Source organism: Peromyscus leucopus, chromosome 11 (genome assembly GCF_004664715.2).
Source record: "Peromyscus leucopus breed LL Stock chromosome 11, UCI_PerLeu_2.1, whole genome shotgun sequence".
In the NCBI taxonomy this organism is placed as follows: Eukaryota; Metazoa; Chordata; class Mammalia; order Rodentia; family Cricetidae; genus Peromyscus; species Peromyscus leucopus.
In genome coordinates this window covers 43341155-43363359 of record NC_051072.1, presented here as the reverse complement: position 1 = coordinate 43363359, position 22205 = coordinate 43341155, and the positions used below count along the sequence as shown (strand labels likewise).

Here is a 22205-nt window from a genome sequence, read left to right as displayed (position 1 = left end):
CCAATGCTAATTAAAAAGAATAGGAAAAGGGCACCACGCCACACTCGCATCTAAAGTCTGACGACAACTCAAAAAACAAAAAAAAATTTCAACAATAGATTAAACACCACATTTCATTATTTTTAATGTTGTACACAACAGTATTTCATGTACTATCAATTACAATCAGTAATAATCCCTGATCAAGGAATACTCACAAATAGTAAAAGCAAGCAATTCTGGTGTGCTGTCACACAGTACAGAAAATAGGGGTTAACAGTAAAATACCATACATTTCAAAAAGGAAAAAAAATTGTGAAAGTTTTTACTATAATAAATAATGAAAGTCTGATGGGCCAGATATATTTAACCTGATTTAAATATTATGCAACACACACACACACACACACACACACACATAAACATACCATTATCTCATTAAAATGTAAAATTTTAATATTCTAGGTATTAGGTAAAAGACATAATAAAGAAATAATAAAAGATTTTGAACTATTTTCTATTCTAATATCTTTTTTTTTTTTTTTTTGGTTTTTTTTCGAGACAGGTTTCTCTGTGTAGCTTTGCCCTTTCTGAACTCACTTGTAGCCCAGCCCTCGAACTCACAGAATCCGCCTGCCTCTGCCTTCCGAGTGCTGGGATTAAAGGCGTGCGCCACCACCGCCCGGCTCCTAATATCTTAATCTTATAACAGATGTTGAAAATAATTTCAATGGGAGCTAGAAAGTCTTCTGGAAAGTGTTTCAGCTGCCTAAGGAAACATCAACCCAGACGTCCAAACTCCAACTCAGCTAGCAGAAGACAATGTTCCCAGCTTTCCATGTCAATGATGAAAACACTGGAATAGTGTCAGTCAAGTGCATGAACTATGAAGAGGCCATTGCTAAGTGGAAGAAAAGTTAGGAAAGGGGAGGCCATGGTAGGGACAGTCTCCAGCTCTCTCCTTGTGGCTCCCTAGTATCATCTCAAAAGGATGCTAAGAAAACAGAAACTGACTTACTGACTCCTTTTCTTGACACATGACATAGGGAAACACAGGCAGAAGAGAAGGTAATTATTGGTTGTAATACTGTACAGTTAGTACATGTCCCAATCTATCCTCCTACCATGCCACGTAATGCATAAAAGGAAGAGCATTTCTTAAATTGATAACTAAACTAGAAGTATAGATGGAGGACTTCCAATGGACCTGAAAGTGGGGAGCACCCCCGAGACTAATGAGGGAATATACAGCACACTACAGTGATGTGCAAAGCACATGGGAACAGGGGACAGTCCACCACAGCAGCGGAAGTAAGAAGAAAACAGGGATCCTGACAGAACTATTCAGTAGAACTTTATCTGTCTCCAGGTAAGAAGAGCATTTAGGTCAGAAAGAAACAGGGCAGCATACAAGGAGAGAGAGCTGGGAAGGCCCTGAAGAAATGAGGAATAGTTTGCAGTCAGGCAAAAGAACAGCTGCCCAGGACTAAGCTCCGCCCTCACTGGGAACCACACCCCCAGCAAATGAGACCCATGTGCAGATGTGTTCTATCTGAAAGAAAGATGGCCAATAAATACTGTTTGGCAAAAAGTAAAGACATGGTTAAAGAATGCCAAATATCTTGCGATGGAGGTGGTTATGTGAGTATGCATTGGTTAGGTTAACAGAAATGTTCATTTGAGTACAAACACTATACTGTAGTAAAAACTGATCAAAACAAGCAAAAAAGGTAAAATTATTCGCCAAAAATAGTGACTAAAACATTTGCAAGCTGGGTGTGGTGGCTTGTGCCTGTAATCCCAGAATTCAGGAGGCAGAAGCAGCAGGGCTGAGTCTAAGACTAGCCTGGTTCCCAACAAGACTTATTAATTAAATTAACTACTTGATTAAATTTTTTTTTTTTTTTTTTTTTTTTTTTTTTTTTGAGACAGGTTTCTCTGTGTAGCTTTGCGCCTTTCCTGACTCCTTGTAGCCAGGCTGGCCTCGAACTCACAGAGATCCGCCTGGCTCTGCCTCCCGAGTGCTGGGATTAAAGGCGTGCGCCACCACCGCCCGGCTTAACTACTTGATTAAATTTAAAAGGGAATTGTTCTCTAGCTTCCTCATTAGCTAAAATCAAAGTTAACCACTTTGCAGTTACTACAAAATAATTCTGATAGCCAAAAATAGCTGCTTTATGTACATGTACCTTGGGGAATAAGGAACTATTATTATCCAAGTGAAAATACATAATAATGAACAAACACTATTCAGACAAAAAAAAATGTTTGGAGAAATCAGGTTCTCTCAAGGATTCTGTCAAAACTATATTTGAGACAAATCCTCTAAACAAATTTACCAGTGGATCTGGAGACCTGGGCAGAAGGGTGTGTACTTTGGTGAGGGTCTGTACACAGATGAGTATATATGATAGACGAATATAGGTCTTTTCACTAGTGCCCATTAGGGGCCTGACCCAAACTACCCTTCTGAAAATTTTAGATTTTAAAATTAAAATCTGAGCCGGGCGGTGGTGGCGCACGCCTTTAATCCCAGCACTCGGAGCAGAGCAGGCGGATCTCTGTGAGTTCGAGGCCAGCTGGCTACCAAGTGATCCCAGGAAAGCACAAAGCTACACAGAGAAACCTGTCTCGAAAAAACCAAAAAAAAAAAATAAATAAATAAAAAAAAAAATAAATAAATAAAAATTAAAATCTGACAGAAATTTCAGATAATTATAGGTTTCAGTAGAAGGAAGGAAAAAACTTAGGACCTGGATACTATATTTTCTAGCTTCAACAATGTTAAGAGGTAAGATTTTTCTCCCTCTTAAGTTACCAAGTCTCTGGGCTGAAGAGATGGCTCCGCAGTGAACAGTAGGTACAGCTCTTTCAGAGGGCTTGAGTTTGACTCCCAACACCCATGTCAGGCAGCTCACAACTGCCTGTAACTCTTGTTCCAGGGGAGTTGATGGCTTTGGCCTCAGTGGGCACCTACATTGGCATGCACATACTAATACTCAGACACATACGTACACATAATTAAAATACTAAAATCCTTTTTAAGATACTCCATCTCTGTGTTGTGTTTTATCTAATGGCACAAAATGGAGCAAGGTTGAAAACTGGCACCAGACAAGCATGGTGTAGCTATTAACAAACATAAACCGGTCTTTGTAGCTGGGCAATGGGTAGAGGCTGCAATGGCTTTCAAGGGCATGCTGGGAGAAGTCTAGATTGCTAAGAATGAACGGGTAAGGGCAGCTCTGGGGAAGGTACAGAAGGAGAGGAACTACAGGCAGGTCCAACACCTCTTAGGGTTGAGAGGCAGTAATCATACATGGGTAGAAATGCAGGTCTTGGGTCTCAGGCCGAAATGAGGAACAACAAGGAGTAAAGGTGATTGGAAATTGGAGCAATGGTTATTTTTTGGTCATTTAGGCTTGGTGGTAAGTGCCTGGAAACCCAGCACTAGGGAGTCTGAGGCAGGAGGATAGCACTTGAGGCTAAAATAGGCCTGTTTTTTTTTTAAAAAAATTAAAACCCAAACAAGTACTACCAAAAGCTTTCCTTGGGAAAAAAAAAAAATGCCAAAGAATCTGGCTGACCTGAGTCCATCTTTAGGCAAGGCAGAATGTAAGTGTGACAAACTGGGATATTTGACAGGAGAAAATAAAGGTATGTAAGCAGCAAAGCATTCAAGATGCTGCAAGGCTTCTTCCAACTGCATGCACTGAAAATGCACTGAAAGGGAAATGACAGACAGGCAAGGAATCTCTGAGGTTAAGGGCCCAGAGAGAGTCTGAGCATGAGCCCACCTACCCAGCTTCCTCTATTGCTTGAGCCTTGCCCTGTATTCTCAGCCACAGGGAGAACAGTTGGTTAAAAATTAAGACAAGACACTAGCTGTGCCAAGAGCTGTGTTAAAACAACCACAGACTTGTGTAAGCAAGCTTCTACAAACCCCCGTTAAGCTTGAGAAAACACCTTGCTGTTATCACAAGTTGTAAATTCCCAGAATGTACCGTGGCCCAGGATTTAACCTCAAATTGTAAAAATTCCTTTTCTTATATCACCCCAGCCCTCCTCCCCGCCAGCCACAGATATACGTGTGGCTTTTGCTTTAAAAAGGACCTACTCCCTCTGTTTGGGGTCACAGTACAGATCCCGACCTGCCTGTGTCCCTAACTAGTTAGAAGTTCTGGTACCCTGTGGTGATGGAATGAAGTTGCTTCTGCTCAACTAACTCCGGTGGCCTCACCAATATTCGCGCGACTCCCAGACCCAACCAGTGAGACTAAGTGACCTCTTCTAAGGAAACTAATATGGAAGGATGGAAAATGGACTTTCCTCTTGAGCACACAAAGAGAGAATGATGCTGAAGGCCGTTCCAGAGTTTTCAAGACGAGCTAGGACCTTGAGGAGGTATCCAGAATGACACCTGAAACACCCAGGCTTCTGCCATTGTTGAGTCTCCGCTCCCTGCATTCTGGTACAACGTCTCCAGTCTTTGTGCAGCCCAGATTGTTAGTCTGAAAGTTGTACATTTCGGTGGTATTTGTGTGCTACTCACAGAATCCAAGAGCTATGCAGCAAAGGCTTTCTCCACCTAGATTCCAAAGGATGTAGCCTCTCCACCTAGATTCCAAGGGATGTAGCCAACGGCATGGGAGCATTCCAAGAATTTGGCATGGGGGGTGGGGGTCATCGTAGACTGAATCTATGGGAGTGGGTTCACTCTTGAGACCCCAGACACAAATACAGAAAAGCTATTAGCACGCAACTCCAGGAGAGCTGCCGGCAGGAAGACTTGAATCCGAAAGAACTGCTGCACCGCCAAAACCTAGGCAAGTCATCAGGGCCAGGATTCGGAGGTTTCTGTATCTAACCCTGCAGACATGGAGTCATCCAGACAAGCCATCAGAGCAGGGCTGCGGAGGCTTCTGGATCCTCCCCTGCACAGAATAGGGTCAAAGAATGTAGTGTTCCCCCTGTAAAATGCAGTACCCCCCAGGCCTGTTGGATTTCATACCTACTTGGGGCCAGGTATCCTGTTTTCTCCTTTTCAAATGAGTCTGTCTTCCCTATGCCTGCCTGGCCACTGTATTTTAGAAGCACAGAGCTTATTCTGATCTCACGGGCTCCCATCTGGAGGAGCTTGTGCTCTAATCTCATCTACATCTGATTTACCTGAGACTGGGCTTTCCAAGTTGGAAGTGGAGGTGAACTGCCTTAGGACTTTGGAGTTAATGGGAAGGAACGGTTGTATTGGATGTTTGAAAAGAGCCTGGATTGAGGTGGGCACAAAAAGCACCAAGGCTCCTATGTTGAACCTTGGCACCCAGCAGGTGGCGCTTTGGGGGGAGGCTCTGGAAACTTGAGGAGGAACTTCTCGAGGAAGTGGGTCCTTAGGGGCATAACTTTGAAGGTTCCAGCCAGTCCTCTTCTCTGTCTACTGTCTGCCATGATATGAGGAGCATCTGCTGAGCACTCCCACTCACATGGCACACTTTGCTGTCACACTCAATAAATAAACAATAAGCAAGTAACTTCTTCCTTCAACAATTAGAATGTTTCAAAGACAACCAAGAATTCAGCTACAAGAGAGCAAAACCTACAAAGCCATAAAATTAGGACCACTGAGAACTAATCTGAAGATGATCTCATACACAGGAGGATAGAGACAGGTTATATGCAAATACTATGCCATTGTACACACAGACTATAAGTACCTGTAGAGCACGGTATCTATGTGGGATCCTGGAACCAACTTCTCATCCATAGCAAAGTGACAGAGGAGGAAATTTCACAGGCTGGGAGTAGCTGACCCAGCCCCAAAGACAAGAATGTTGAGACGTAATGCAGTTGGCAAAGTCCTCTAACTTGACAGCCCCTAAGGTTTGCAGAACTGCAGTCTAGAACTGCTGCCCTTCCACACCAGGCTAGTGGGCCACAAGCTAAAACCACTGGGGGCAGAAAGCCCTGCAGGTTCTTTCAAATATCTCAAGAAAATACACCTTGAATTTTATTGAGAGAAACACTTCAAGTCACAGTGGGTCCCTTACTTGCTCATTCAATAGCAAGCAAACTACATAAAAATAAGAAAACACATTTGAATCCTTTTCCTTACACTCATAACAACTATAATACAATTATAGATGTTACCAGTGTTGGTTTTAAGCACTCGGCACTGTTACCATGCGAGAAAGGTCAAGAGGTATCACAAAACCCAGTATCAGAGATTTATGGGGGGTGGGGGGCAGAAGAGAGTGGCCAGGTCTGTGGAAGAGACATGTGAGGAGAAGGGAGAGAGAGGGGGGAGGAGCAGAGAGCAGAAGAGAGGGGAGGAATCTGTGACGGGCTTTTTAAGGATTTCCCTGCACATGCGCATGTGGGCTTATGGAGCTACGCCACGCATGTGCAGATTGCGTGACCACGTGCATATTATGTAATCAGACAGCGCATGGATGACATAAGACGTAAGACCCCTTGCTAAGCTACTGAACTGCACACATGCGGTCATGCAGCTGGAGGAGAAAACAGAATCCTAACAACCAGGTGTACCACCCCACCCCCAGGAAAAAAATTATAGCATTGTTTATTCACTGATAATTCTAGCGCTTAAAACTTTAATCCAAGATATCTGTGGGTGTGACGTTCTGTAGTCCTTGGACAACAACCTCCAGCAAATTCTGGAGAAAATACAAGTGGCACTCAGGAAAATAATTTGGGTCAAGATCAGGAGTCTGCTTAAGGGCTACCCCAGAACAGTGTTTCCCTGGACATAGTTCCCATGTCACCAACATCAGAGGCACCTGGATGCCTGAGCATTTATTCACTTCTTTCCAAACCTAGTGACTGTAAACTAAACGTGTTTGATGATTCTCTATGAAGGGAAGTTAAGAATCTTGAATAGTGTTTGAATCTGGTTTTGTGTGTCTGTATACCTGCCTTTTCCAGCACTTTAAATTCTGATCATGAACACTATGCAGTGATGGTCCAGTCATAGTTAGCAGCATCTCTCTAAGTCACATGTCATTTAAGATGATTGAAAAAAATCATAAATCTGAGAATCTTCTACAATTCCAAAATATTTCAGTCAGAAGTTTGAGAAAGCTACTGTCACAGGTGAAATACACAAGCAAAAACCAAAACAAAAAACCAACAAAAACCCCAAAAAAGAGGTTTGTAGTTGTTTTAATGTTTACTTTGTTCTACATTTTAAATACTCACAGTTTCCTGTTAGTATCTATAGGATTGCCTCATCATAAATACTTTATTCCAGATAGAAAAATTCATCTCTAAGTACATTCCCGAGTACATTATTATTTCATTATTATTTTCTAAATAAATTATTCTCTGCATAGACGGTGTCCAAATTCATAGATCCAATGAACCATAAAAAAATGCATCAACAAGTACAGTAATTTATTCCTTAAAATGTCATATGATGACTGTTTACATAGTTTAAATTATATTGGATATTAGAAGCAAGCCAGGGATGATTTAGAGTATACACGAAGATGCACAAGGTTATGTGCAAACAGGTATATGGGCTGTGAGCATCTGTACATTTTGATATTTGTATAGGGTCCAGAAACTAATCTCCCAGAGATATGAAAGATGACTGTAATTTTGTTTTCTCCATATCCTAACAACTGAGGAATAATTTTATTTTGTTCATGCTGGGAACAAAATTTTCCAGAAAATTCTTAATATAAATTCTTTCTTTAGTTACAAGGTCCAAATCTCACTGAGTGGTAAACTGCATGGACTATGTACTTAGCAGTCATTGCACCCTCAGATCATACGACAGTGCCTGAAACACAGTGGATACAAACATTCTGAATGAATGAAGGAAGGAAGGAAGGAAGGAAGGAAGGAAGGAAGGAAGGAAGGAAGGAAGGAAGACACCTGCTTGGCACTGGCCTGTCGCTTTCCAACACTCACTGTCATCTTTACCAACCCCAGTCACTTTGGTTTAGAAGTTTATTTTGTTTTTTTTTTCCACTGAAGATTACCAAAATGTACACGGATAACGGTAAACATGCTTTCACTTTTCTACACTGTTAGAAAGTTTTCGTTTAAAAATTGAAATTATTAACGATTTGCTTCTGTATGGGCCATGAACCATTAAATAAAGTTTTAATCTGTTTATAAAAAATTCTGGAAAATCATTGGAAGTGACCCAAAGAAGCCAACATCGTAGTTTCCCAAAAATACTTGGCCTTTGAAACAAAATGAAAGTATGAAGTATAGAGGCTGTGGAGAATGGAGTTAACTTTGAAAGACATCTGGGCTCTTGAGCTCTTCCCATTAGAAGGTGATACTTGCACAGATTAGTACAACTAATGAGTCTTAAGAGCCTCCTACAGATTAATGCAAATTGGAATTGACAAATAACATCACCTTTTCATTACAGAACCCAGAATTTGCTCCGACTTTTAAGATTGTTTATATATTAGCAAAAAGGATAAAATGAAAGAAGGAACAAATGAAATAAAAATTCCACACTGGTAAAAATAAAAACAGACTATTGACTTTAAAGTTAGTTAATGGTAGTCAGCCTGAAAATATCTATGAATCACAGGATGAAGTGTTGACCACACACACTTGGTAAGGAGATTAATTAACGTGTCAGGAACTTTGCTGTGAAGCTCTCATGTGTCATTTCATTATACAAATGTCATTATTTCATCCAACCTTATAAATTGACAACAATATTCATCAGATAACATCGATCATAATCCTAAGAAACCATCACCCACTGTTAAGTAATTAGATGCTTCCTGAATGTTCCTACATGAACAAGTATCAATCCATGGCTGTACACAGATGAAGCTTTACAGTACACGTTCTGATGATTTTTATTAAGCAGCAGATAATTATGCTCACTATGCCCCGGGAATTGCTTTAAGCATTTTTCCATGTCATAGGTAAGAATGCTGAAACAAGTAAAATTAAACAACTTTTCAGCAACTTGTCAAGGTCACATACTGATAATAATGCAAGGATTGCCAGCCAGCCAGTCCAGCTTCAGAATCTGTGTTCTTAGACAATGAGTTTCCTGCTGCTCTCTCCTGCAGCAGTAATCGCTGCAGATTCTAGGGCCATGTACTAACCTGTATTTCCTGTACTAACCTCTCTACCTCCTGTACTAACCTGTATTTCATGCACTAACCTGTACCTCCTGCCTGAGTACATTTAAAGCGCTGGCATTTTTTCCAACACTCTTAAAAAGCAAACCTAAAACTTACTTCTAAATTAGCCAAAATGACAGACTAATGTATATGGAAAGGTGCATTTGGGAGGAAGTTCCATTAGCTATTTCTGCTTCATGGCATCCCTATGAAACCACTTTAATTTGGACTATTATTAAAATCAAACATGGTTTACCAGGACAGTTACTCTTCCATGCTAGTGCCCGCGTGTGCCTGTGCGGGTGCATGTGCATTCCCATGTGACATGGAAGTTGGATGGGGAATGTCTGGAGGACAGGAAGCAGATTCCAGTGGGAAAAAAGAGTTGGAAGCATAATGGTGTGGACAAGAACAAGGAAAGGACAGTGCTATGCACATGTTGGAAATGTCACAATGAAGCCCACCATTTTGTATTCCAAACCAAAAAAATCAACTTAAAAGAATGATGGAATCAGAAGCAGCCTGACTAGAGGAATTTAAGGCCTTTTAAACAGCAAACATATTATCTCCTCAGTAATAAGGAACTTAAAGTCTAGAAAAGGCTATTTTCACTAAGATTCCAAACATTAGAGTGAGTGGATGATGGTTTGTTAGGATTATGATCAATGTTATGTGATGAATATTGTTGTCAATTTATAAGGTTGGATGAAATAATGACATTATCATTTTTTTTAATCAAGTGAGACGTGAAAGGAGAGAGGAGAAGAAAAAAACAAAACAAAACATCTATAACATCAACAACAAAAGCCCCCAAACCCCAAGCTAATTTTGCATAAAGCTGGCAGAATGCTTATAAAGAAAATAATTTCTTCAGGCAGCAGGGGGCGCTAGTGCACCTCATTTACATTTTATTTTCTGAGGAAGGAATGGCTTCAGTTGCCTATACACGATGTGTGTTAGTTTTCATCATTGAATGGGACTTAATTTTTAAAATTACATTGTATGGTTTCCATGTTTAAACGTTGATGATTTAATACCATCATCTCTGAAACATGTTTACAAAACTTGGTTTTAAAGTGTAAGCAGTAACACTATCTCATCAAATTCATTAAAAATGAGTAACCCATACTGATTAACTACTACAGCTGTGCAGACCCAGGGACAAACTCTGTAGCAAGACCATCACTTAGCATTGTTATTTGTTATTAATCAAATGTTTAAAGGGTTACTAATTTAAGAGACCCAAAATTCTTTGGACTCTGTTTTTCAATGTGTATCCTGAAAGGTTATTTCAAGGGTGAGAAGCTCCGATCAAAGGATCAGAAGGAGAAGAGGCCAGGAGATGGAGCTGGAGGTGGGGGAGGGAGAGGGGAGAGAGGCACATGCAGCCATGCCTGCTTCCTTTCTTTACACACTCCTCTCACTACAATCAAGAAGACCTTTGTAAAATTCAAAGGCCGTGTCATGCCCTATCAGTGACTTCTTGTCTCTTGTGACACAGATCAAACTCTTTAGTTTGACGTAAAAGCTGACCACGGTCCATCTGTCTGGCTTCATGTCTTGGTAAGGCCCTGTTTAACCCTGAGCGCTAGTACAGCAGCCACTTTTGGTGCTGGGGACTGACCACAGGGACTCTGAGCATGCTGGTGCCAAAGGTTTCCATGCTCTGTGTCCTACCTGCCTTCACTTACTCAGTTCCCGAGGAAGCCTTCTCTTGCAGACAGACCTAGAACTCTGCCAATCTCCCATTCTTACCATGCCCTATACTTTTCCTTTTGCCAATTCTACAGGTAACTGAACACTTCTTTGATTGACTAATAGCTAATATTTCTATGATTGGTAAAGAATAAAAATTCAAAATTAAAACAGAAATTTAAACTATTGATGTTTATTATAGTGGATCTACAATTATAGAAGAATTGATTATATTAATATAGTATTCATACCATATTAATAGTGAGTGATAAATCCTGGAAACTTCATAAGGGCAGATAATCACTCTTGTGTTGGTCTCAAACTTCTGGTACCTCTAATATGACCTGTGGTGGATCCGCTCAGGCTGCTGTAATAAAATTCTATAAACTGAAGGAACTAAACAACAGAAACATACTTTTGTATTGTTTCAGAGGCTAAATGTCCAAAGTCAGGGCACCCAATTATCTCACTCTTAGGTGAGGGTTCTTCCTGTCTTGCAGATAGCTAACTAAAACTACCTTTTCCTTTCCCCTCCATACTCTCTCTTGCTTTTATAAAGCCACAGACCTGCTGGGTTAGTCTTATCTCCATGACTTATTTTCGCTTAATTACCCTACAAGCCCCACCTCCGGATACAGTACCATCGCAGCACCAACACAGGAACTCAGGAAGCTTACATTTCAGCCAAACTGACCAGGCCCGGGTCCTTGCACTGTGGGTTACTATGTGACCTTGACAAATTGCTAGGTAGCTGTTTAATTTTGCTGGCGCGGTGAGCACACATGTGACCGCTGTCTGTGTGTGGAGAGGAAGGGAGAGCAGGGCCCAGAATGTGTGTGAGCTCAATGTGCACAACACAAGATCACAAATAGAAAAACGAGTGCTGGAAAGAGAGCCATGAAAGCCAGGATGCACCACCAGTGGAAACTGAGGGATAAACAACCCATACCCTGAAAAGGGGGCTGCTGATTAGTGATGAATGGGGTGATCCAGAAGACCAGATATTGCCTTTGGTGCGCATTTCAATATCGCATGACTCGAGAGGATTGCCTCCTGTGTGTGTGTGCAGAGATGACATAACACTGTTATGTCCTTATACACAGACCCTCGTCAGAGTTGAAGCTGTCCTTGGTTTTAACAAAGATACTGTTGATCAGTGATTGCGGCCTGATACCTGTAGAGGGGCAGGTATCAGAGTGTAGAGTTTAGGGAAGAGAACTAAGGACCACTCCAACACTCACTCTAGTAAGTAAACGGGTTTTGACTCTTTTCCATCACCAGCCTGTGCTAATGCAGTGGCTACCATGAACACAACCAACAGATATTTGTTAAAATGATTGTTGGGTCATGTGATTCCTTTACTTTTTTGATGATTTTTTCATATTCTTTCTGGCCTGATTACCTGGGTGGTGTCTTTCATCCACTAGTATAATCTTAAAATGCTTTATTACTTATTTAGTACTTCTGAACATTTTGTGTTTCTCTAGTAGCAGCATATCCAGATATATTTTAGTATATGAAAAATTAATGTAAAACCCTAATTTTTATATAAATATATCATTCTGTAAGATAGTTTTGATAGCTTACATATACTTTTATAAAGAATGCACATATACATTACACAAATAATCCATGGAGACAAAAGTCGGACTGGAGGCTGCTGGGACAGGACAGATGGGCATGAGGAACTTCTGGATGTCATAAAGTTCCTAAACTGTTTGGTGGTGGTAGTTGAACAATAAAACATTACAGGGTTATATTCTTTTTTTTTTTTTTTTGGTTTTTCGAGACAGGGTTTCTCTGTGTAGCTTTGCGCCTTTCCTGGAACTCACTTGGTAGCCCAGGCTGGCCTCGAACTCACAGAGATCCGCCTGGCTCTGCCTCCCGAGTGCTGGGATTAAAGGCGTGCGCCACCACTGCCCGGCTACAGGGTTATATTCTTAAAAGGGGTAGATTTTCCAGTTCACCAATTGCATTTTTGAAATAGCTAAAAACACATGTATATACGTATGCCTATGTATTTCCAGATTTTTCTGGGAAGCCTTTCACCAGGCACCAGGGCAGGTACTAGCCTGCTCCCCTCCCTACCACAGCTCTCTCAGGCCAGGCTGCACGGGCCTGCTTTAAACATTAAAGGTCTGCAAGCATTAGCACCTGCTTGACGTTCTGCATCCGTCCCTTCCACATCTTTTTTTTTTTTTTTTTTTAAAGATTTATTTATTTATTATGTATACAGAAGAGGGTGCCAGATCTCATTGCAGATGGTTGTGAGCCACCATGTGGTTGCTGGGAATTGAACTCAGGACCTCTGGAAGAGCAGTCGGTGCTCTTAACCTCTGAGCCATCTCTCCAGCCCCCCGTCCCTTCCACATCTTATCCCCCTGCATTCTAGCACTGTCCAGACTCACTGCCTAGACACACTGTCAAGTTGAGCCAAATTACCTATCCTTGGGGTCTCAGTCTTCTTATATTTATAACAGATTGTCTTCCTCAGAGAGCTATGCTAATGAATAAATAATAAAAATGTAAATAATATAAACATAAACAATGTAGCTCTAAAATGTCTTTGAATCAATTAAGTGTATGAAAAAAAGTAATTTCCATCATTAGCTAACAAAAAAAAAATGCAAAGCCAATCCTAATGGTATGCCCCTGCTCATCTGCCTGAATGGATAAACCACAATGATGAAAGTTCTAGAGCAACTAGAGTTCTCTGTCACCGCTACTGATGGTGAATGCTCACTTGGGAAAACTAGCAGCAATTTGTTAAAAAATTAAAAGTACGCCTACCCTGTGGCTAAGATACTCATCTCCATGTACACATCTAAAATAATGACAACAAGAGAAAGACCTTTATACAAATTTCCATAGCATAAGACAATAAACACATATAATCTCAAAGTGGAGGAAGTATAAAGGTCCCTCAGTAGAAAACAACGGTAACTGTCACACTCCTAAAAGGTAACTGTCATATTCACAAGTGACACAGAGTTCAACAAACTGCTGCACACAGCACCTAAGTGAAACTGTCAAATCTGACGCTGGGCAAAATACAAGTCAAAAAGAACGCATGTGATTTTGTTTCATTTGAAGGAACGGCAAGGACAGGCGATACCGGCTTCTGGAGACACATCACTACAGCAGGTGCCTTGGTGTGGGAGAATGTCTTGTCTGAAACGGGCAAAACAGACTGCTGGGGTCCTGGAAATGGATGTCGTGAATTGGTTCCTATTAGAGCTAATTAAGTTATCAAGCTGGAAACAAGTTTGATTCTATACAAAGTATATCCAATAAAACGCTGGAGTGAGAAAGTTTAGGTTTCTGTCCACTGAAATGCATCAGATTTTAGAGGTGTTTGTCATAGGTTCAGGTGTGGAGGAGTAGGTGTGCGTGCATGGGTGCGCCTCCAGTGTTTCTACACTCTGAAACTCTTGAAGCCAGAGAAACTCACCTCTATCACTTGAGTCTCAAGATAATTCATGAAGCACCCAGAACTGGCAATGCATTCTCTACATTTCCAACAGCGAAGACTACCTATTTGCTCTTCGCTGGCTTGTCTGCTTGCTGCCTCTTGGCTTCTTTGCATCTGTGGGGAACAGCAATAATTTTCAGAATGACAGGCTGCATCAGGGAGGTCTGATTTCTAAACCCGCACAGCAAAAGCGACAAGTTTAGAGAAGGAAAAACCATCTTTTACTAGAGACCCCAGCTCCCCTATGCTGTGTCCTGACCCAAAAATCGCTGTCTGGAGTCCTCTCTGATACAGCCAGCTACGGGATTGGACAGCAGGATTAAACCTGTGCGGGGACTTTCAGCACTCCCCACCAGCACTGAAAAAGGTGTTTTGGTTAGCACCCAAACACTTAAAAAAAACTGGTCCTGGCTCTGAGCCAGAATTCCTTAAATCTTCCATAGAAAAATTCCTTTCCTAGATCACTCGAGTGGCCATGCCTATCCCTCCAGTCTAGATACAACATGCTTTTCTCTCATTGCCCATTCTGAGCAAAGCTGTAGCATTCTGTAAGGTCCCAAATGGATGCTGTAGAGAGTACAGTACAGCCTGGAGTCTGGAACTGCTTTCTCTGGAATCCCAACAGATGACATTGAGGGACACTCCTCTGTGGAAAAACCCTGCTGCAGCTTTTGGGACAACTTCAGCAACGGGTTTAATGAGATGAAACAGGTACCTATTTGCTAGTTAGCATGCTTTAGGCAAGGAACACTTTATAAAATGCCTGACACAGAACATTCCATTTAATTTTGATCATAATGCATTATGTAGTGATTGCCAGCTTATTTTCTTTCTACAATGCTTTATGTCTCTCACTATTGATATTTTTTAAAGCCATAGCTCAAGATAAAATCTAAGTCACTGCAGTGCTTTTAAGAAGTATGAGTGGATTGCTCAGTGGGTAGAGATGATTGCTGTTCAACGCTGAAGACTACTTGATATAAGAGACCCACACGGTGGAAGGAGAGAATCAGTTCCTGCCAGATGTTCTCTGAGCCCCACAAAAGCGCTGGCAGCTGTACCCTCCCTTTATACACATAAGATAAGGAAATAAATAAATGCAACTTTTCTTCAAAAAAGAATCATGAGCAAGAATTAGAAATATTCATTGTCCATCTTGATTTTCATTTTTTGTGGGGTTGTTTTGTGTGTTTTTTTATTTGTTTCTTTTATTTTTGGTTTTAAAAAAGAACATGAAATTGGATGGGTAGGAGATTGGAGAGGATCTGGGAGAAACTGGGATGGGGAAAACATGATCAAAAATATATTGCATAATTTTTTTCAAAAAAATGCTTTAAAATGGGGTATTAAAATATAGGTTCAATATTAAATTTTAAGTATACATGCTTTACTTTTTAGTGAAATTGAATTTTACTTACTTTCAAGTGGTGGTGGACAGGAGACCATGGCCCATTGAATCAACTCAGCAGGGCTCACATGGGCTCACAGAGACTGGAATCACAAGCACAGGGTCCTGCAAGGTTCTGCACCAGGTCCCCTGTGTATATGTTATGGCTGTCAGCTTGGTGGTTTCCTGGGACCCCTAACTGTGGGAACAGATGTACCTCTGACTCTTTTGCCTTTTTTGGGGACTCTTTTCTTCCTATTGGGTAGCCCTGTCCAGCCTAGAGAGGAGGGCTTTTCCCTTGTCCTATTGTATCTTGTTTTATCCTGTTTGGCTATCCTCTCTTGGAGTCCTGCTCTTTTCTGAAGAGGAAATGAAGGGGAAGTGGCTCTGGGCAAGAAGGAAGGTGGGGGAGGGAGATCTGGGAGGAGTGGAAGGAGGGGAAACTGTGGTGGGGTGTATTGTATGAGAGAATCTAGCTTTTCTTTCTTTCTTTCTTTCTTTCTTTCTTTCTTTCTTTCTTTCTTTCTTTCTTTCTTTCTTTCTTTCTTTCTTTCTTTCTTTCTTCCTTTCTTCCTTTCTTTCATTCATTCATTCATCCATTCATTTATTACAGTGGTCTGTCTGCAAGTATCCCTGCATGCCAGAAGAGGGCACCAGATCTCCTTACAGATGGTTGTAAGCCATCATATGGTTGCTGGGAATTGAACTCAGGACCTCTGGAAGAGCAGCCAGTGCTCTTAACCTCTGAGGCACCTCTCCAGCCCCCGAGAATCTAGTTTCGATTTAAAAAGGAATACAAAGGATATTCTTTATCGGACTGCAGTGACTTCTTTAAATGACACCCAGGGGAGCGGTTTACTGCACCCTGTGATGATGTAAATGGTGGGTTCAGAATAGGCCCCTCAGTCGTGAGTCGATCTTTATACTTGAGATGTATGGTGATATTTTATTTGTGCTGAAATGTGATTTTTATTTGTATGCTAGTAAATAAAGTTGCCTGGGGGTCAGAGCTAATAGCAAGCCATTTAGCAGAAGTCTGCCGGTGGTAGCACACACCCTTAACCCCGATCACATGGCAGGTAGAGTCTCTGTGTGTTCAAGGACACAGCCAATTTGGTGACACATGCCTTTAATCCAAGTACCAACCATAGAGACCTGGAGGTCTGTACAGATAGGCAGTGATGAGGAAGTCATGTAGTTGGGTTTATAACCAATGAGAAGGCAGAACAGAAAGTCAATAAAAAGACAGACACACGGGAAGTAGGTCTCTTTCTCAGGGGAAGGATGGCAGCGGCAGCGGGTGGTAAGAAGGTGATCTTAGCTCTTGGCTACTGCTCTCTGATCTCTGGGTTTTGAACTCTTTATTTGGCTCTGTGTTTCTTATTGAATAAGACTGTTTAGAATTACATCTATGTTTCTGTCAATGCTTTTAGATCTTTTCATACACTAGTTACTGAAAGCCTAACACATGCTGGGCTCTGAGAACATGAAGAGGAATTGTTTTACTTTCTGCCTTAGAGGTGCCCACGGTGCTATAAACAGATCAGTAGGTCTCATCCTTGGCACATCAAAAGGGCATTAGGAACATTAAGTAATGATGTATGTAGGCCCTACTCATGGAAATCCTACCATTCTACAAGGAACCAAGAGCCTGGACTAGGTATACCTCTAATTCTAGAACATGGTTAAAACAAAAATGGCTATGTATGTATACATACAATATACAATTAGCTAAACCTCATAAACTATAAGTGAGAGCCATAGGAGAAAGAACCTATAGATCAGCAATATACAAGTACAAAGGATTTAACTATAATAGTTACGCATGATGGGAATTTCATATCATCTGCCACTTAGGGTGGGAGTTTAGCAAGATGGAGCACTTGAGGAGAGTCTAAGCAACACAGTGAGTGTTAAGCCATCCTGGGCAACATAAAAAGACCCTGCTTCCAAAGACAGAGAAAACAACAAAACCCATCCCTGGCTGGCAGGCTCAGCACGTCCGTCCCTCTACCAGTCAATCCAGCTCTGATCTTCCAGCAGCTAGGCCACAGTTCTGCCTCCATGAACTGACTCATCCTCAGAACCCACTGGAGCCCATGCGACATCAGTGACAATGAGTAGGCTCTGTAAAATCTCCCCCCCTTCCTCCTCCTGCATTGCTGGAGTACCCACTTTCCTTGTCTAATCCCCCCAAGCACTTCCCTTTCCCCCCAATACCCTTAACTTCCTTTATCCTCAACTCCTTTTACCTAGTGATCCTCAGCCAGGAGACGAACCTTCAGGGAAGCCCACACCAAACCAACTAGGAAGATACTCACATGTGCTTGGGTGCCCCAGAGCCCAGATACTCAGGTCCCTCTCAGATGTTTGTCCGTGTCCCCTTAAGGTGCAGTGACATACGACGAAAGATTTCAGTAAATCCTTGCTGACAGCTACTGAAGACTATATTGTGACAACTCTTCCCTATCAATGATTTTTAAATTTACAGATCTAGTTTTGATCTTGTTCCAAAGATCTAGACCAGTGTTTTCAATGTCCAGATGTCAAATGAACATCTCTTTAAGACTCTGTGCTGGGGCCTTTGTACTGGCAGTTCATTCAGAATAAATATGTGCAAATCTATAGATAATTAATATAGATTTGTTTTACAGCTGAGGTTACTTAGTACTTGAATGTAGCCAATCCAGACTGCATAACAATATATAATAGATTTTGAAGACTTTGTAGAAATAAGAATGAGAAATATACAAAAAATTTTTATATTAACTACGTAATTAAAATTTATTAGTGAAGTATATTATACAGATAATTTAACCTGTTTCTTTTTCACTATTTTATTTGGTATGTGTGCTTGAATGTGTAGTGTGCGCAGTATTGTGTATGTATGCGTATACATTTATATGTGTATGAACATGTAGAGGCCAGAGGTCAATATCAGGTATCTTCTTCTATTGCTCTTTGACTAATTTTGTAAGCAGTATTCATCATGTGCATGTCTGTGTGGGCATATATGTGCCAGAGCACATGTAGGGGTCAAAGGACAACTTTGTACATCAGTTCTCTCATTCCATCATGTGGCTCTAAGGAATTTAACTCGGGTTGCCAGGCTTAGAGAGAGGTGCCCATTACCTAGTGACCCATCTCACCTGCCCCTTGCCTCATTTTTTTGAGACAGGGTCTCCCACTGAACTTGGAGCTTACTGATGAGAGCCCTCAGGATCTTCTTGAGTCTGTCTCCCTGGGGCTGGGATTACAAGCACATACTTCCAGGCCTGGCCTTTAACATGGGATCCAAATGCAAGCCCCTGCCCTTTGCATGGCCAACACTTTACCTAAGCGGATGTGGCTTCACTGATGTGACTGGTGCTACAGTCCTACTGGACAGACAGCACAACTCTAGCTCTCACCCCAGGTTTCTGAAGAGTTGTCTCTTTTCTCATCCTTGTTATTTCAGTGTTACTTCCTCAAAGATACAATATAAGGAGAGTGTATTGAACTGCATGTCCCTGGGTCACAATCCAGGAGATTCTAATTTACTGTTCTAGGTAAAACATAGAAACTTGCATATTAGATTGGGCAGTGGTGGTGCATGCCTTTAATTCCAGCACTTGGGAGGCAGAGGCAGGCAGATCTCTGTGAGTTCAAGGCTTGCCTGGTCTACAGAGTGAGTTCCAGGACAGCCAGGGCTATTATACAGAGAAACCTTGTCTTGGAAAAAAAAAAGGAAGGAAGGAAGGAAGGAAGGAAGGAAGGAAGGAAGGAAGGAAGGAAGGAAGGAAGGAAGGAAGGAAAAAGGAACTTGCATATTAATAAACTCAATAGGTAATCTGTTACAGGGTAAAGACATTGACAGTGGTGGTTTGAATGAGAATGGCACCCATAGGCCCATAGTTTTGAATATTTGGTTCCCAGTTGGTGGATTGTTTAGGAAGGACTAGGAGGTGTGGCCTGGTTGGAGGAGGTGTGTTACTTGGGCTGGGCTTTGAGGTGCCAAGAGCCCATACCAGACCCATTCTCTTTTCTCCCTTTCTCTACTCCCTGCTTGTGAGCGACATTTAAGCTCTTACCTACTGCTCCAGTGCCATGCATGCTTGTGACCACCATGCTCTCTGCCATGATGGACCAGGACTCATCCTCTGAAACTGTACACAAGCCCCCATTTGTATGCTTTGTTTTACAAGTTGCCTTGGTCATGGTGTCTCTTTGCAGCAATAGAACATTATCTACGACACCGCCCTTCAGAATATAAGTCAGGCCCCCTACTATGTAAAAACAAACAAATAAAAGAAAAGCAAACAAAACCCAACTATAACAGGCTCTTTTGGTAGTGCAAGAAATCCTTGCAACAGAACTCTTTAGCATCTGACTGTGATTGGTCACATGACTTCTATCTATACATGTGATAAGATTACAAAGAGCTAAACATAATTGGTGAAATCTAATACCTAAAATGGTGTATGTGTGTCCACCCTGTGACCTATGGGCCACATGGAGCCACATATGGCTAAGAATGAGGGCCAACACAAAAATCACAAACTTAAACATTGTGAGATTATCTTTAGAATTTTTTTATATAACTGGATTACACAATTCTAGGGTTTGGACTTTGAAGATGATCATGTCACAATGTTAAAAGGCGGGACACAACTCTCCTGACAGCTATCACTTGCCAACAGTTCCTTGGGTAGGACTTCTTGTCTACCTCCCCTCTCTCTGAATCTACAATTTGCAATTCAAGCTTCAATTTAAAATTGTCTTTAATCTAAACAATTACTGCAAAAACTACAAAGTCAAAATTACAGTCACCATATTTTTACCAATTAACTCTCCTGTCACATTTGTGCGGTTCTCTCTTACTGTCCTCCTCATAACTTTGGCTGCACACTTCTTGTACACAGATATTTGCATAGTTCCCTGGAGACTATGCTTTTCTATCTTCTAATCTCTGCTCTGTCATTTTCTTTCTCTCTGGCATCTGTGAACCAGCAGTTCTCACCTTTAAGGATGATGTCAATTTTAATTATAGGACAGACTTTGAGGACATTCAGTTTCTTTTCCTCTGTCTTCTGTACACATCTCCAAAGAAAGAATCGAGTGCTATCATTTCTGTTTTTCTTACCTATTTGAATTACTAAAAAGCATACTTATATTCATTCCAGAGTCACATAATCGAATGTAATATCTGATCCTGAAAATTCACAGCAAAAATCTATTGAAATCAGACAAACAATATGCAGGTGAGAGCTCCTCAAACTCCTGTATCTTTTCACAGAATCAAGATGATGTGTTTAATAAGTTATATAAACACACTGATCTGAAAGTGCCAAAATTTTAGAGGCCTATATTAAGTTTTGCTATCTTTTCATTAATTCTTTGAGAATCTCATACAGTATGTTCTGATACTTACTTCCCTACCCCAATCCTCCCAGATCTATGTCCCCCTCCCTACTGCCTTTTATTTTATTTTTTTAATCCTTCAAGTCCAATTTGTGCCGCCCATATACTTTTGTAGGTGTGGCCTTCCACTAAAGCCTGGTTGACCTATCAGGGACTACCTCTTAAAGGAAACTGACCCTCTCTCTTCTAGCAGCTATCAGTTGCCAATAGCTCTTTAGGGAGGGGAGAACTTCATGTCTGCCTCAGCTTTCCGGGCTGGAATTTTGTCTGGTTTGGGCTTGCACTGGCCTCATGCCTGCTACCACAACTGCTGTGGATTCCTAGGTGCAAGAGCCCTGCTTTGTCTGGAAACCACTGACAACTTCCTTGTTGTCATCCCCCAGCCCCAGCTCTTCCAATCCTTCTCTCCCCTCTTCTATATGATCCCTTGGGAGGAAGGATGTGATAAAAATGTCCCATTTAGGACTGAGCATTCCATGGTCTCTAATTCTCCTCAATTTGATGATTTCCTGGTCTTCATTATTACCTCCTTCTCCTGAAGAAAGCAAGCTTCTCTGACGAGGGCTGAGAGAGATTCACTACTCTGGGTTGCCATCCCACATGGCTCCTTACATTTTTTCCCCCCGATGTTAATTATTAATTATGTTTCACCGATCAGTGGGAAGAACTAAACTTAATTTCTGAAACTATGGACAAGGAAGCACAGTAGAAAGATGTACAGCTGTGTTTATACTAATTTGAACTTGAAAGGGGAAGCAACAGATGGTTATCTACTAGCAATCTATTTATAAAAGTGAGATGGCTTCTGGCCAGTACCTTACATTAAAAGGAAGGCTGAAACATTGAAACCCAACCTATTAACAAAGTAGGTAGCCTTTGAACAGATTTGAACAAGTTATGTGTTGGACACAAACTCAAATCCATCTCCAACTCAGCACCTGAGATGCTAGTATTGGCTTAAGTGAGGCAGAGAACTAGGTAAAGAACTTGTCTAAACATTTTGGTAGCAGTCACATGGCTTTATGGTTTTCTTAATACAGAGTAGCCATACTCATACATATATTGGTACTTGTTTACTTCACTACCTGGCCTGATACTAGAATGTTTGATACTTCTTGAATGCACTGCGCATTTGGGAAACATTACTTCACTG

At 41.3% G+C, this 22205-nt stretch overlaps 1 protein-coding gene across 3 annotated transcripts in view; it reads right to left on the bottom strand.

The window, feature by feature from the left end:
• Positions 1-22205, bottom strand: part of Rnf180 (ring finger protein 180) — a 178483-nt gene that overhangs the window by 137701 nt on the left and 18577 nt on the right. Inside the window, exon 2 of one of the 3 annotated variants that reach the window (XM_028884090.2) lies at positions 14245-14379. The exons of the other annotated variants lie outside the window; for them this stretch is intronic. Within the exon in view, the coding sequence (XP_028739923.1) occupies positions 14245-14379 (135 nt within the window). The remainder of the gene's footprint in view (positions 1-14244; positions 14380-22205) is intronic. 3 annotated transcript variants of the gene reach the window in all.